The following is a 16,907-nucleotide window of genomic DNA, read 5'->3' on the forward strand; positions in this document are numbered from 1 at the left end:
ATACCTGTCCAGTTGAGCTTTAAATTTGTTTAGGCTATCAACTTCAACAACAAGTGATGGAAGTCGGTTCCACCAACCAACCACCCGCTGGCCAAAGGCAAATTTCCGCACATCTATCCGACATCCGTCCTTCCTCAATTTGAATTTATGCCCTCTGAGGTGATTATTCTGAGAAAGATGAAGAATCCCATTGGCATTGAGCATGCTCAAACCATTCAAAGCCTTATACACCTCTATCAGATCACCTCGCCGGTGCCTAGTCTCCAGACTCTGTAATTTGCAAAACTTAAGCCTTTCTTCGTAAGAGCAACCCTTTGTTCCATTTACTAATCTTGTTGCCCTTCTCTGTACCCGTTCCAGCAGCTCTACATCCTTCTTGAAATGAGGCCTCCAGACCTGTATACAGTACTCAAGATGTGGCCTTACCATTGCCTTATACAAGGGAATAATCACCTCCTTATCCCTGCTAGAAAAATTCCTGTATATCATTGACAAGACACCATGCGCTACTCTTGCAGCTCGTCTGCACTGCTCAGAGAACTTCATATCTGCCTGCACAATTACCCCCAGGTCCTTTTCATTCTCCACCACTGTCAGTGTAGTACCGCAGAGTTGATACGTTGCTCTGGGGTTACTGTTTCCCATATGCAGCACTTTACATTTGTCGATGTTAAACCTCATTTGCCACCTCTCAGCCCATCTGTTCAACCTTTCCAGATCCTGTTGCAGCAGCATAGCGTCAGTATTGTCCTTAACGACCCTGCCAACCTTTGTATCATCTGCAAACTTGGACATTAAACTTGATATCCCATCATCAATATCATTCATAAACACCGAAAACAACAACGGACCCAACACTGAACCTTGAGGAACTCCACTAATAACATTAGTCCACGTTGAGCAGTGTCCATTGATTACCACTCTCTGTCTTCTGCCACTCAACCATCCCCTTATCCATAGCAGCAATTTGCCTCCAATGCCACACTGCTCCAATTTGTGCAGCAGTCTTCCATGTGCAACAGTATCAAAAGCCTTTCTAAGATCCAAATATATAATATCAAAGTTATTCCCTGCATCCAGTTCTTTTGTGACTACATCATAGTATCCAATCAAATTGGTCAGGCAAGACCTGCCCTTAACAAAACCATGCTGCGTCTGAGCTATAACTGAATTCTTGTCTAGATGATCCTGCAGTGCTTCTTTAACCAGTGCCTCCATTAATTTACCTGGAACAGAAGTTAAACTAACAGGTCTATAATTACTTGTGTCAGCCTTTGATCCTCCTTTGTGAATTGGGGTTACATTTGCACATCTCCAGTCTATGGGCACCTCCCCTGAGTCCAAAGAAGCTCTCATAATTATGGCTAGGGGTTTGCATACTTCCTTTGCTGCCTCCTTTAATATAACTGGATAGATCCCATCCACCCCAGGTGCCTTTTTTATGTTTATCCTCAACAATCTCTCCTCCACTTTCCTCTCAGTTATTACAAAATCATCCAGCTCACTGCCAATGTTTACTTTACCTACATCATTCTCCTTCCTGAATAACTCCTCATGCGTGAATGTAGATGCAAAATACTCGTTTAGATTGTTAGCCACCTGAGCAGGATCCTCAACTGTTGAACCATCAATATCCAAAATAAATAATTAATTAGAGAATAGAAAAATAATAAAACAAATAATAATAAACTACAATAATTAGATGAGAGCTAGTCACTTTGCAGTTCAAGAGAAGAGGCAAACTGGTGAATGGAGTTCATCAGTGTTTGGGAGTTTTCAAAAAAGTCAATGAGAGAGTAAGTTACTGATTGTCTTCAGTGGACTTAACTTCATAAAGTTAGTGGTAGCAGAGAGCAGATGAATTGTTATGGGGCTTTTTCACAATGTAGCTGAGTTAGTCGGTATCAGGCGAAGGTAGCATTGTTTTTTTTTTCTCCCGGAAACTGTTTTTTTTCGTCCAGCAAACAGAAATTTGACCACAGTATTTTGCTGCGGAGCAAAATGGCCTTAGTCGCTAATGCTCCTAAAACCTTACTACTGCAACAATTTTCATTGCATCTGTGACTTTAACTATGTTCTTCATTTCAGTTCGATTCAGTGTTCAAACTTACTAATGCAACTTTTGTCCATGATTTTATTTATATAATTGAAATTATTTAGTATTCAAGTGCTCTCTTATTTATAAAGCTGAAGTTCATGGCGCACGTCTGACTCCTGGTGGTTGGCGAGTTAGTTACAAAATGGAGGATGTTATGAAACTTGATTTGTATGATCTATTACAGATCCCTCCAAATTGTACAGAAAAGGAAGTAAGTCTAGAAATTTTAATTAAGATTCGTTTGTTTATGATATGCCGTAAGTAATAATCTGAATCTGACCAATTGCACACATATTGTCGATGCTCGATCTGTCGACGTTGGACCATTTTAGACGTTACGTTTGAAATGTAATCACATCTTATGAAATAGTCGAATTACTGCATGTCTGCAAACAGTTGTAACCGAAAAAGAAATAAATAATACAATCAATTAAATTCGATGTTCTTAAAACTTATTCCTCATTCATGAATTCATTATATCGTTGTCGTTATTAGCAGTTGAAATTTTATTTCCTTTTATTGTTTTGAAAACATTACTGCTATGATTATGCGTCGTATTTGGAATATTGAAGATGAGAGTTGTGCTAATGAATGATTTGTACTCATTGACAATTTTATTTTTGTAAAGTAGATATTCGAGCATGGTCACACCCATAGAGGGAGGTTTAAACCCCCACGGAATATTTTATTTTGTTTTATAGTTCTTAAAAAAAGTCTTAGATCTAAATTAATGTCAAATGAACTGATTAGACTCGTGGCATAAAAGAAAAATGCATGGGGTGCATATAAGTTATCGGATAATACAGAAGCCTACAGTAGATGTAAACTAGGCTGCAATAAAGTCACAAAAGAAGGTAGGTAAGCTAAGGCAGATTAGAAATCTTTGGCAAAAAAGAGTAGTAGTAGTAGTGGCATGTGATGCAAGAAAGCAAGTGTATTAGCTTATGCAGCATCAGCCAAAAACAAAAATCACACCATTCCCTCCAAATGCCTGTCCAGTTCCTCCTTAAATTTATTCAACCTATCAACTTCCACAACGACAGATGGAAGTTTGTTCCAGCAATTAACCACCCGCTGGCTAAAGGCAAATTTCCGCACATCTGTTCTACTTCTGTCCTTTCTTAATTTGAATTTATGCCCCCTTAGGTTCGTAATCTGAACGAGTGGAAGGATCCCATCAGAATTCAGCGTGCTCAACCCATTCAAGGCCTTATACACCTAGTCTCCATCTGCTGCAATTTGCAGAACTTAAGTCTTCATTCCCCTCACCAATCTTGTTGCTCTTCTCTGTGCATGCTCAAGAAATCTATATCCTTCCTAAAATGAGGCCTCCAGACCTGTATGCAGTACTCAAGGTGTGGCTTGACCATTGCCTTATACAGAGGGACAATCACCTCCTTTTCCTTGCTAGCAACATTCCTGTCTATCATTGACAAAACCCCATTACCTGCCCTGGCAGCCTGTCTGCATTGCTCAAAAAACTTCAAGTGTAGTACCACACAGTTGGTACGTTTCTCTGGGGTTACTTCTACCCATATGCAGTACTTTGCATTTGTCAAGGTTAACTTCAGTTGCCACTTCTTAGCCCATCTGCCCAAATTATCTAGATCCTGTTGCAGTAGCACACTGCCATTACTGTCATTAACAACCCTGCCAACCTTTGTATCATCTGCAAACTTCAACATTAAGCCTGATATACCTTCATCAATATCATTGATAAATATACAAAACAACAGTGAACCCAACACCGAACCTTGTGAGACTCCACTAATAACATTAGTCCACGAAGAGCAGCACCCATTGATTACCACCCTCTGTCTTCTCCCACTTAACCATCCTTTTATCCATTCTAGCAACTTATCCTTAATACCATTCTGCTCCAGTTTGTACAATAGTCTTTCATGCACAACAGTGTCAAAAGCTTTCCTGAAATCTAAATATATGATATCAAATTTATTTTTTGCATCCAGTTCCTTTGTAACCACATCATAATATCCTATCAAATTTTCCAGACAAGACTTTCCCTTAACAAATCCATGCTGTGTCTGAATTATTGCTGCAGTCTTGTCTAGATGATTCTGCAATGCATCTTTAACTAGTGACTCCATTATTTTACCCGGAACAGAAGTTAAACTAACTGGTCTGTAATTACTCGTGTCACCCTTCGATCCCCCTTTGTGAATTGGGGATACATTTGCACATCTCCAGGCTGTGGGAACCTCCCCCGAGTCCAAGGATGCTCTCATAATTATGGCTAAGGGTTTGCTTAGTTGCTTTGCCGCCTCCTTTAATATAACTGGATAGATCCCATCCACCCCAGGTGCTTTTCTTATGTTTAACTTCAACGATTTCTCCTCCACTTTGCTCTCAGTTATTACAAAATCATTAAGTATCCTGCTACAATTTGATAATTTGTAACTCTGAATCCTAAGAGCCTCCAGGGTTCAGTGCTGGACCCATTATGGTTTTCAATATTTATTAATTATATTGAAGATATATCAGGTTTATGTATAAGTTTGCAGATGAGACAAAGGTTGGCAGGATGGTTAATGACAATAATCAGAGTGAGCTATTGCGACATGATCTAGGAAAATTAGGTCGATAGCTTGAGAATTGGCAGTTGAAGTTTAACATTGATAAAATTCAAGGTACTGCATTTTGAGAAGTGGAAAATGAGAAAGATGTGGGGTAATCATGCAGTCAGATATGATATTCTTTGAGCAGTGTGTAGAGGCTGCCAGGACAGCTCATGGGGTTTTGTTAATGAGATACAGAAACTTTGCTAGCAGGGATAAGGAGGTGATTATTCCATTGAATACAGCAATGGTTAGGCTTCATCTTCAATACTGCATACTGTTTGGAAGGCCTCATTTTGGGAGGGATGTAGATCTTCTGGAACGGGTATAGAGAAGGCCGATGCACATGTTGAGGAGAACAAAAGAGTGCTCTTGCCAATAAAACTTTTAGTTCTGCAAATTGCAGTGGCTAGTGACTAAGCACCTGTGAGGTGAGCTGATTGAGGTGTTTAAGTCTTTGAATGGATTGAGCAAGCTAAATGTTGTTGGCATTCTTCCTCTTTCTGAGGCTACACATACATCAGGGGACATAAATTCAAATTGAAGAAGGATGGTTGCAGGATAGATGTGTGGATGTTTTCCTTCAGGCAGTAGGTAGTTGATTGTTGAAAAAAACTTCTATCTCTGTGTGTGGAAGTGGGCAGTTTGAATAAATTGAAGGGAGAACTTATACAAATTCTTGGATGGGATGGATGGGTGAGGTGGGAATTTTTTTTTTTTTTTTTTTTTGCCGATGGTCTATAAAGTTGCTTTCATGCATAATTTGTCACTGTGAATATCAAAATACAGTAATACCCCGAAGTTACGCAATAGGTGGGTCCGACGAAAATCGCTTAAGTCGAATTCGCGTAAGTCGGGGTACAACTTTGCATATAAATACATATAAATTTTGTTTAATTGGGACCAAGGACTAACAAAAACACTAGTTTAGAAGAAAAATATTTAATAAAATTGCAGTTCTTTATACATATTAATACAAAATATGTATTAAAAAAATAAATGAGTTACGTAAAAAAGCTATGTCGATGGCTTCATAAAATCTAACAAATTCGTCTGAAGACAGTGCCTTTTTTTCATGCAGAATTTCTTCGTAGCAAGCTAATAATTTTTTTATTCCTTGCTTTGTAGCTATAACGTGTTCTTCGTTAGAGTCTGTTTTCTAAAATTTTTAAGCCCTTTTCAATTGAGCTGAGACCTTCTGTCAAGCTTGCAATTGTCATGTGCTTTTCTGGTGGAACTGGGTCTGAAGTGTCGGATACTTCAGTGACGTTTTGGTCATGCATCTCTATGAGCTCATTCATTGTCAGCTCCTGACTATGTGAATCCAACAGCTCGTTGACATCATCACCATTGACTTCCAAATCTAATTGCCTGGCAAGATTAACAACTTCTTCTATCACATGAGCAACATGATCAGTTTCTGGCGTTGTTTTCGTCTCGTTTTTAAAAAAAAACGGACAAAATTTTTTTTTTTTCCAGCCATTCAATGTTTTTTTGTGAATTTCATCCCAAGATTCTTCAATGATTCTTACGGCATCTAAAACATTGAATTGTTTCCAAAAGTCTTTAACAAATATCTCACTATTTTGTCTCATAGCTTCATTCAGACGTGCAAATGAATGCCTCGTGTAGCAATCCTTGAATGTTTTGATGACTCCCTGGTCCATTGGTTGAAGCAAGCTGGTTGTGTTTGGAGGCAAAAACACAACTTTCACACGTGGGTCGAAATTAATTAGGGTGGTAGGAGGGTGACCGGGTGCATTGTCAATAAGAAGCATCACTTTAAATGGAATCTGTTTAGACTTGCAATAACGTTCGACTTCGGGTATGAAGTAGTGACCAAACCAGTCTTCAAAAACGGAAACTGTCACCCAAGCTTTATGATTTGACTTCCAAATCACTGGTAAGCTAATTTTAGATATACACCAAACGAAAAAATCAAGAACCGCGTAACTCCGAGCTCGCGTAAGTCGGGGTAGCGTAAGTCGGGGTATTACTGTACTAATAGAGCAGTGAGTAAATCAAATTCCTTAATAATATTCCAAGCAGTTTTATGGTATGTTATTGCACTCAGGTTTTTGATATACTTTCATATGTTTCTTTCAAGAAAATGGCATAAAGTGGAGGAACTGATGGTAATTCATTTCCATTGTACAGCAATGGAAATGAATTACCATCAGAAGCTGCCTTTAAACTGAATTTTGAGATATCAATAAACATATATAAGATTGTATTCAATATCCAGAATACTGCTAATACCTTTTCAGAAACACATTATACCTCCATAATGAAGTATTTTGAAAACACTTTATGACATTTTTAGTAAACTGTAATTTTAGTTCCTGCTTCAAGTAACTTCCTCTGTTGTAACCTAGAACTAAGGAGTTTAGCTTGTTATGTAGTTAAGTTTAAATCACACACACACACCGTCATTCAATTCTTCTTGATTAATTATATGACGCATCTTATAATTTTCTAGTTGGTTGTTCAAATCTGTTGAAGTGGATTGTCCAGCAAACACAACATGAGAATCCTTGCTGTATTCATCACTGCTTCCTTTATCCCCTGATTTTGGGTCATCTGATACTGTCCCTTCTTCATTATATGGAATAGGCCTTATTGCAAATTATATATTAGGATATTTGTTGCTATCTTGCTTTTTTTCTGATATTTTTGTCATGCAGAAATAGTAATTATTGATGTAGTGGTGTGGTCCTTACTACACCATAGGAACAGCAAAAGCATACTTTTAATGTTCCCAGGTCTCAGATTTGTGGTGCAGATAATATAAGACATATGGGGAGTCCAAGTTTCATCCTGATCACCAACCTTGCACCCAAAGTACAAAGAACATGCACATTTAGTAATACTGTAGATTTTCTTCCTCAGTTTTTGGTCTAACCCATCCACATATAACAGAAATTATCACGGTGATTCAGATACCTCCTTTGCTTCCGCTTAAACATTTTGATAATATAATGCTAAGCAAAACACAGAAGAAGCAAACACTATGCGACAGATATGCAGATAAACTGTACACACACCACAACTGCTTTTCTGTTACTGAAAGAGAGAGAGAGATGGGAGGCAGACAGTCTGTTTCCTGGTTGAACATGTTAACCCTTCAAACATTACTGCCATCTGTAAGAACATGCAAACATTATTCACAGGTAATACAACAGGTATGTGTTTTATCTACTTCCCTAAATTGTAATAAAATATGGGTAAACACAAAACCTGTATATATAGAAATTGTGATGTGAAATTTTAAGAATTATTTTTGAAATCTACCCATAAAAATTGACTGCGGACAGCTAATGTGTTTTGAATGTAAAAAATCATATTTGGCTAATGTTATTAGAGGGGATGGACATGTAATGTCGAGGAGTGCTTTGTTTTTTTCTGATGCAACATAAGCTTGCTTCCCTGCATCATTTGCCAATACTACTAATGCTGATATTCTTTCAGGGTTCTGTCCTGGTTGTTGCTTTGATAGATGGGCAACTGTTCTTCTCAGGTAATATGCATTCACATAAATAATCACTCTTTGGTTCACACGCTAGAGCAGATGTGTTGGGGTCTTCATCAGCAAGGTGTGGATTCAACAAGATGTCCAGGGGGTATTGTCTGGGAATTTTTGCTAGATGTTCAGAATAACTGAATATCTGGCAAAAAGCAGTCTGTGAACCATTCAAAGACTCCCATTTATCCAAGCTCTTGGATTAAATTTTCAGATGATAGGAATTCCTCCTTTAACATACTCTTGAGACTGGGTTTTTAGGGTGATAAGCAAGCAAGGGTTTTAGCTTGAAATTGCCTGCAGAACTTGAACCAATCAAAAGAGTCTGTCTTTCCTTTCGTGGTTCAAAATGAAGTAATGGTTTTATTCCTGGCTAGTGTAGTTCTTAAAAGAATCTATTTCCAAAAAAGTTTAGTCTCCTTGACACTAAAGACTTTCCTGGAACAAAAGCCCTCCTTCTTCCTTCAGTGATTTTTACTAGTCTCTTGGGTAAATTTTCACTGCCTGTTTGTCAGCACTAGCAGTTCCACCTTGCACCCTGATGCCTTGCAAGACATATTTGGCTTTGACTGCCTAAACCACCCCTTACTTGCACTCATCATTTGATCTTGCTCTGTGCCAGTTTTTAACCCTCTCAAAGTTTTAGCCTAGATACAGTTTAAAGGCATGTGTTATTTTGTTGTAATCTTGAATCCAAAAAAATCAGTCTTTATTTCAGTGACAAGCTTTGTTTTCTTATAACTGTTGATTGCAACAGGGTGCACTTTTAATTTTACCACCGATTCTTTTTTCTAACGATTGTTTGCAGAATTGTGCACGCAAGGCCCAATTGCCTTCAGATTTCAGATTTTGACAGTCCACTCTTGCTACCTTTATCAGTTCTGTTTTCACTTCTAATGTGAAGACAAAAGTGAAACTGCTGCATTTTTGCCGGTGCGGACGTGCCTTTCTGCTGCTCTTGAACAGAGAAGTTTTTTCTGATTTATTTTCTGCTTTATTAGTTTAAATTGACATATTAACTTATTTTCTAGAGTAGCTTTATATTCCTATTACGTACTTAAGTTTAAAGTAACTTAGATAGAGATTTTGTAGGTATTACTTAGTATCGGAAAGGGTATCAAATACACGTGTTTACCGTTCGTAAATATCCGCCATTGTTACGGGAAAATTAATCAGTAAAATCTATTAATCTTGTCGAACTTCACTGGCAATTAAATTGTACTTTTAACTATACATATAACCACTTAGGTTACGTAACATAAATAATTAGTAAAAATAAATAATTAATACATAACTTGATACGGAAGTTATACAAAGGGATTTCGTAGATAACACTCGTTACTGAAACACAAATATTTCATAGATAACACTCGTTACTGAAACGTAAATATTCCGTAGATAACGCTCGTTACTGAAACATAAATATAGCGTTATAACTGTGTTTGGATACAAGTTTAGGATTTAATTTTGTACAGAAATTGAAATTTTATTGAAAGTAAATCTAAATCATGACTCAAACCAGAACAGCAAAGCAAAAGGCTCAAGCTAATGGGAATGCTGTGGCCCAGGGGAGAACTGAGGGGGGCAGTTGTCCTCTGAATCACAGCCTTTTAAGATGCACTATTTGCTTGATGTTTGCGGAGCAGTCAAGTATGGGACATGATACTGCCATGAGGGATGTCTTTGTATGTGTGCGATGCAAGGAGTGTAAGGAGATCAGGCGACAACTCAGCGTTGTTATGGGCCTATATGAGAGCTTGAAGGACAGGGTGGATGCCCTCGAAGGATTACAAGTGAGGGGCCCATCAAGCTCTCAGCCGTCCACACCAATGCCAGAGCTTGCACTTGGTCATCGCGCAACACAGCGGCAACCCCCAAGGCAGAATGCGCTGGTCCCAAAGGAACTAGTAGTTGTTGGTGACTCTATTGTCAGGGAAACGGGAAACATGCTTTGTAAAAAGGATAGGTGGAACAGGACCAGGGTATGTCTGCCAGGGGCAAAAGTTGATGACATTGTAGAGCGGATATCATCTTTTAAGGGCACAAAAGGTGATATAGTTGTACACGTTGGCACTAATGATATTAAGAGTAGGAGACCGGCGGAATTACTTGACAAGTACAGGTCACTGACGAAAAAAAGCCGTGAATTAGGGTTGAAATTGAAAGTGTCTGCAATTCTGCCCAGACACGATAGGAGGGAGTATATGATGAGAGCCCTGTCAATCAATTCGGCCCTGGAAAGATTGTGCAGGGCTCAAGGGGTAAAATTTTTTTCAGCCTGGTCTGTACTTGTTACCAGGAGAGACTGCTTCTACAGGGATGGGATACACTTAAATAGAAAGGGTGCAAGAATGTTTGCTGATGCTATCGAGGCAGTGTTAGGCGGGTCGGAAAACTGCTAGATTGGGGGGATACAAGGACCAATAGATTAACAGTAGCCACTGGCAGAGGTGAAAGTGATTCTTGCACTGCTTCTATTGGAATGAGCCGCAGCCTGGAAAATAAGATGCAGGATATTTCAGAGACTGCTGGGAATCATTGGGGTACAAGTAAACAGATGGGTTGTGTTAGAGTAGCTAAGAAAAAGAACAGGTGCATGTATACTTGCGTGTACACCAGTGCTAGGAGTTTAGTAAATAAATTTGATGAATTTGAGGTATTGCTCAAAACATCAAAGGCAGATATTGTGGGGATATCAGAGACATGGTGTCACACAGATATAAGGAATGCAGAACTGGAATTTGGGGAGTACAATGTCTACAGAAAGGATAGACAGGATAGGAAGGGAGGAGGGGTTATGCTATTAGTTAAAAAACACATAAAATCCAAGGAAGTGAAGCCAGTCGACATCGCTGGACAGTGCAGTGTCGAGTCAGTTTGGCGTGACATAAGCATTGGGAGATCAAAATTGAGAGTAGGAGTGTGCTATAGGCCTAATGACTCTGATGAGTATAATAAGAAACTGTTCGGAGAATTAGAGTGGGCCAGTAAATCAGAGTCTTATAATGGGAGATTTTAATTTCCCAGATATTGACTGGAATTTGGGGGCTGGTCACTCACACACTAGCAGGGCTTTTGTGGATTTATTGGATGATTGTTTTCTACATCAGCATGTTCGGGAGGCAACTAGAGGGAGTAATACTCTTGATTTGATTATCAGTAGTGATTCTTCATGCATTAAGAATTTGCAGATAAATGAACCACTAGGTGGCAGTGATCACAGTGTGCTGAAGTGGGAGTTACTCAAAGAGGTAACTACCATTAGGGGTAAAGGGAAGGGTTATTGCTTCCATAAAGGCGACTACGATGGACTGAGACAGTATTTAAATTCTATACAGTGGGATCAACTGATGATATTGCCAACAGCAAATTCAAAATGGGAAGCATTCAAAGAACTTATCTTAGAAGCTACTAGGCTTTACATACCAACTAAGAAATATTGTTCAAGGTTTAGGCCTAAATGGATGTCAGATGAACTAATGAGGCATATGGCAGAGAAGAAAAATGCATGGGATACATACAAATTAACACGTGACACAGACGCCTATGATAGATACAAGTTGATCTGTAACCAAGTTACAAAGGAGGTTAGGCAGGCGAAGGCAGATTACGAGAGATCCTTGGCAAGGGATGCGAAGAAAAACAGCAAAGAGTTCTTTACTTATGTAAACTCTAGAAGGAAGGGGATGAATCAGATTGGTCCACTTGAGATCGATGGGTCAACTGTTGATGACCCTGCTCAGGTAGCTAACAAACTAAATGAATATTTTGCATCGACATTCACACATGAGGAGTCATTCAGCTTGGGGAATGCCAGAGGTGTATTCAACTCTAGCAGTAAGCTAGAGAATCTTGTAATAACTGAGAGCAAAGTGGAGGAGAAATTGTTGAAGATAAACACAAGAAAGGCACCTGGGGTGGATGGGATCTATCCAGTTATATTAAAGGAGGCAGCAAAGGAAGTAAGCAAACCCTTAGCCATAATTATGAGAGCTTCCTTGGACTCAGGGGAGGTACCCACGGACTGGAGATGTGCAAATGTGACCCCAGTTCACAAAGGGGGATCAAAGGCTGACACAAGTAATTATAGACCTGTGAGTTTAACTTCTGTTCCCGGAAAATTAATGGAGGCACTGGTTAAAGAAGCACTGCAGGATCATCTAGACAAGACTTCAGTTATAGCTAGGACACAGCATGGTTTTGTTAAGGGTAAGTCTTGCCTGACCAATTTGATTGGATACTATGATGCAGTCACAAAAGAACTGGATGCAGGGAGTAACTTTGATATTATATACTTTGATCTTAGAAAGGCTTTTGATACTGTTGCACATGGAAGACTGCTGCACAAATTGGAGCAGTGTGGCATTGGAGGCAAATTGCTGCTATGGATAAAGGGGCGGTTGAGGGGGAGAAGACAGAGAGTGGTAATCAATGGACACTGCTCATCGTGGACTAATGTTATTAGTGGAGTCCCTCAGGGTTCAGTATTGGGTCCTTTATTGTTTTCTGTATTTATAAATGATATTGATGATGGTATATCAGGCTTAATGTCCAAGTTGGCAGACGATACGAAGGTTGGCAGGGTTGTCAAGGACACTACTGACACTATGCTACTGCAACAGGATTTGGAAAGGTTGAGCAGATGGGCTTCGAGGTGGCAAATGAAGTTTAACATTGACAAATGTAAAGTACTATATATGGGAAACAGCAACCCCAGAGCAACGTATCAACTCTGTGGTACTACACTGACAGTGGTAGAAAATGAAAGGGACCTGGGGGTGGTTGTGCAGGCAGATATGAAGTTCTCTGAGCAGTGCAGACGGGCTGCAAGAGTAGCTCATGGTGTATTGTCAATGATATATAGGAATTTTTCTAGCAGGGATAAGGAGGTGATTATTCCCTTGTATAAAGCAATGGTCAGGCCACACCTAGAGTACTGTATACAGGCCTGGAGGCCTCATTTCAAGAAGGATGTAGAGCTGCTGGAACGAGTACAGAGAAGGGCAACTAGATTGGTGAATGGGACAAAGGGGTGCTCTTACGAAGAAAGGCTTAAGTTTTGCGAATTACAGTGTCTGGAAACTAGGCACCAGCGAGGTGATCTGATAGAGGTGTACAAAGCCTTGAATGGTTTGAGCATGCTCAGTGCTGATGTGATTCTTCCTCTTGCTCAGAATAATCACCTGAGAGGGCATAAATTCAAATTGAGGAAAGACAGATGTAGGATAGATGTGCGGAAATTTGCCTTTAGCCAGCGGGTGGTTGGTAGGTGGAACAGACGTCCATCCCTTGTCGTGGAAGTTGATAGCCTAAATAAGTTTAAGGCTCAGCTGGACAGGTATTTCGAATGAACAGAGGGGTGAAGTGGAAGTGGTTATTTTTATTTATGTTACTTTCTTTTTTTTTTTTTTGGCTGATGCTGCATAATCTTGCTTTCTTGCATCAAATGCCTCTACTAATGCTAATGCTAATTTCTTTACAACAGCATCATTTGAGCACTGACCTTTTCTTTCAACCAATATTTTTAAGAATGAAATATTAAATGAAAATCCACAAATTTTTAGCAATGTAACTTGTTGAAACCATGGATGACTGAATAGTATACAGTACTGCTAATGTATATGCAAATCAAGTTTCCATGGGAACACTACTACTATAGATACTCAAATACAAGTCAGCTTTGAGTATACACAAACCCTCAGTTTTGAGCTGAATGCTCAAAAATTAGGGGTTGATGTATATTCAGTTTTCTAACTTTCTTCAGGAATCAGAATTTATTGACTCGTGTACAAGTTGATATTAGAAAATGTGCTTTGAGGGTACAGCTGACACTGCCCGATTTTGCATACTTCGATATAATGATGTGTGCAAATCTATTTTCAATTTAAAATAAATAAATTTTCAATTTATTTAAGCCATGCTTCCACTTTTTATGAAAGAATTGATAAAACTTGTTTTATGCAACTACCAGTACTAACAGTTGCAAGTCTGATTAAAGCAGAGGCACTTTAATATCAATTTCTGACTACTATGCAACAACAAATATAAGCACTATAAAATTTGAGAAATGTACAACTCACTTGGAATTGTTCTACAAATGCTGTGCAACAAAAATGGGTAGTAACTGGGTATGCAGTAATCTGTGCAATGCACTTACTCTATTGAAGAGCTATTTTAAAAATTATTTTAAGCCATTAACATAAATTATCTCCATATTGAGGAACCAGACATGACCCATATATAAGGCAACCCAGTGCTTTTTTTTTTTTTTTTTTAATTTGGAAATTTCCAAAATTTCTCAACTTATATTACAGTTTCTTTACAGTAAATTTTACAGTTATTACTGTTACACTTTCTCACACATTACAATATAAATTGAAAATAATTGGCTTTATTTGTATTTTTGAACTATAGTACATGGATAAAGAAGAATGAAATTACATTTCACTTTTTTTTTTCTTTTTCACCTGATACCGTTCTGTGAAAGCAGGTCAAGACTTTTCAGTTACTGAAGTGTGAAAAATACTTTCAAGAAATTTAAAAATTTACAAATCATCCTGATTTAAATGCAAGTCAGAGTGCCATAAGTAATAATATAGTTTGGAATTTTCTAGTGGGATCATGTGAGTCTAAATCAGTATACAGACTGCTGTATACTGATTTACAGTGAAAGAAAAAGTAAGTGAAAATCATGTATGGTTAGTGTGAAAATAAATAAATACTAGTGTGATTTCATCAGTTATGTCCAAAACTCATTTCCTAGAATACCTGTCAGGTGCACCAGATTTTGTAAATATGGCTAAAAAAGGAATAGAGAAATGCAAACAGTATTTGCTGGCTATAAAAAGTGGAAGTCTTGAAAGATGTTACAAAATAATTCACTGTTATATCATCTGCAGAATTCTGTATTTCTGCTCAAATCCGGTGTTGTTTTTTATTATTATTTTTTCCCCTTTTGAAATGTAGAGTTTAAACCACATTGATATGATTATTGCTGAACATATGCAGTACGTTGCATATTAAAGTTAAACTTCAGTTGTCACTTCTCAGTCCACCTGATTATTTTTGTAGATCTTGTTGCAAGCATGCCCTGATTACTATCATTAACCCTTCATATCATCTGCAAACTTGGACTTGGCATATCATGGCCTTAATTGCCTAAATAAAATGTGATCTACCCTTTTCCTTCTGGGAAGGAAAGGGGTAGATCATATCTATCCCATGTATTTTGGAAAGGATTGAACATTCTGGATGCAGTGAAGAATATTGGAGTGTCTTGGGAAGAATCTGACCTCAATGGCAGCTGAGAAATTTGTGGCCAGTAATTGTTTCTGGTTTCTTGAGATTTTAAAACCATATGGGAGAAATCAATCAGCAGTCATTGTTTTGAGATGGCTGGTCAATAGCAGCCGTAAGTTCAAAAGATAATGTTCTGGAACTGCTTTTCCTTCATTTCCAGGAAGGTGAAGGAAAAGCTCAATGAAGATGTCCTAGAGAAGTATAGGAAGTCAGATGATCATACCCCTGTTCAGGAGAGTCTATTGCAAGATGGTGTGGCAACCAAGCAGGTGAGTGAGCCATTTATAAATAAACATATAGAAGCTGCCATTGAAATTTTTTGAGAAAAACGGATTCCAACTTTTGACAGAGCACCAAGATTAACAATGCCATATGAATTGCCTGTGCTACAGAGTAATTTGTATTGAAAAGATGGCAACTAAATACGCCTCTGGATATTGAGTGAAACAACACATCAGTATGGTAGAGTTAAAACATTTAATTAATGCCTTCCTGCACAATCATTTTGAAAGATATTAACAAGCTATAGTTACTTACTTTTTTTATAGGTTACATATCCCAACCTTGCATGTTAGTTTCATCAGTAGAGAAAATTAGAATATATAGTTATGTTTTTAGGTGTGTTAGCATATACAGGGTGTCTCAAAAATATTGGTACAAACGTTTAGGGGAGGTAGGTAACATCTAAAGGAATGAATCGCATAGGAACCCATAACAGGAAACGTCACTGTAAGTCGGTAGACGGCGCTGTTCATCAGTTCGCGAGAGGGAAAATTTCTGGTTTACTCATTCAAGCAGTAGTCGCCGCATGAAGAGCATGCATCGATATAAGAACTGTGAGCTGGCAGACATGCACCTAGTGTATGGATTAGCAGAGGGCAATGGATGAGCCGCTTGACGAATTTATGGAGAACGCTTCCCAGACAGACATGTACTGGACCACCGTTTGTTTGCGCGTGTGCATCAAAATTTGTGCGATTATGGGTAATTTAGAGGTAACAGGAGTAGTGTGGGCAAGACCACGTTCGACGCGAACTCCCACCATGGAAAAAAGTGTGTTGAATGCCGTCCAGAATAATCCTACTACCAGCACATGTGCCATTGCCTCTGCCTTAGGAGTGTCTCGTTGTAGTGCACAGCATGTCTGGCACAACGATTCCTTACACCCCTTTCATCTCCAAAGGGTTCAGTTACTGCTCCCCCAAGATCATCCTGCACGTGTGGCTTTTGCACAGTGGTTTCTCCAAAAAAGTGTTCAACAAGACTTGAATTTTCTAGCCTATGATTTGTTCACGGATGAGGCTTATTTCACTCGGGAGGGCTTATTCAATCAGCACAATGCTCATGTGTGGGCTCACGACAACCCACAGGATGTGCGCTCCCATCCGGCAATTCATCTTTAACCAGTGACTCC

The 16,907-nt window shown here is 38.7% G+C and overlaps 1 protein-coding gene across 1 annotated transcript in view; it reads left to right on the forward strand.

Moving 5' to 3' along the window:
- The first annotated feature begins 2,204 nt into the window (after positions 1 to 2,204).
- Positions 2,205 to 16,907, forward strand: part of LOC150088566 (dnaJ homolog subfamily C member 17) — a 238,703-nt gene continuing 224,000 nt past the window's right edge. Inside the window, exon 1 of the mRNA XM_090370234.1 lies at positions 2,205 to 2,309. Within this exon, the coding sequence (XP_090226360.1) occupies positions 2,241 to 2,309 (69 nt within the window). The 5' untranslated portion in view covers positions 2,205 to 2,240. The remainder of the gene's footprint in view (positions 2,310 to 16,907) is intronic.

Source organism: Mastigoproctus giganteus, chromosome 3, assembly GCF_048544385.1.
Source record: "Mastigoproctus giganteus isolate SK-2022 chromosome 3, ASM4854438v1, whole genome shotgun sequence".
Classification (NCBI taxonomy): domain Eukaryota; kingdom Metazoa; phylum Arthropoda; class Arachnida; order Uropygi; family Thelyphonidae; genus Mastigoproctus; species Mastigoproctus giganteus.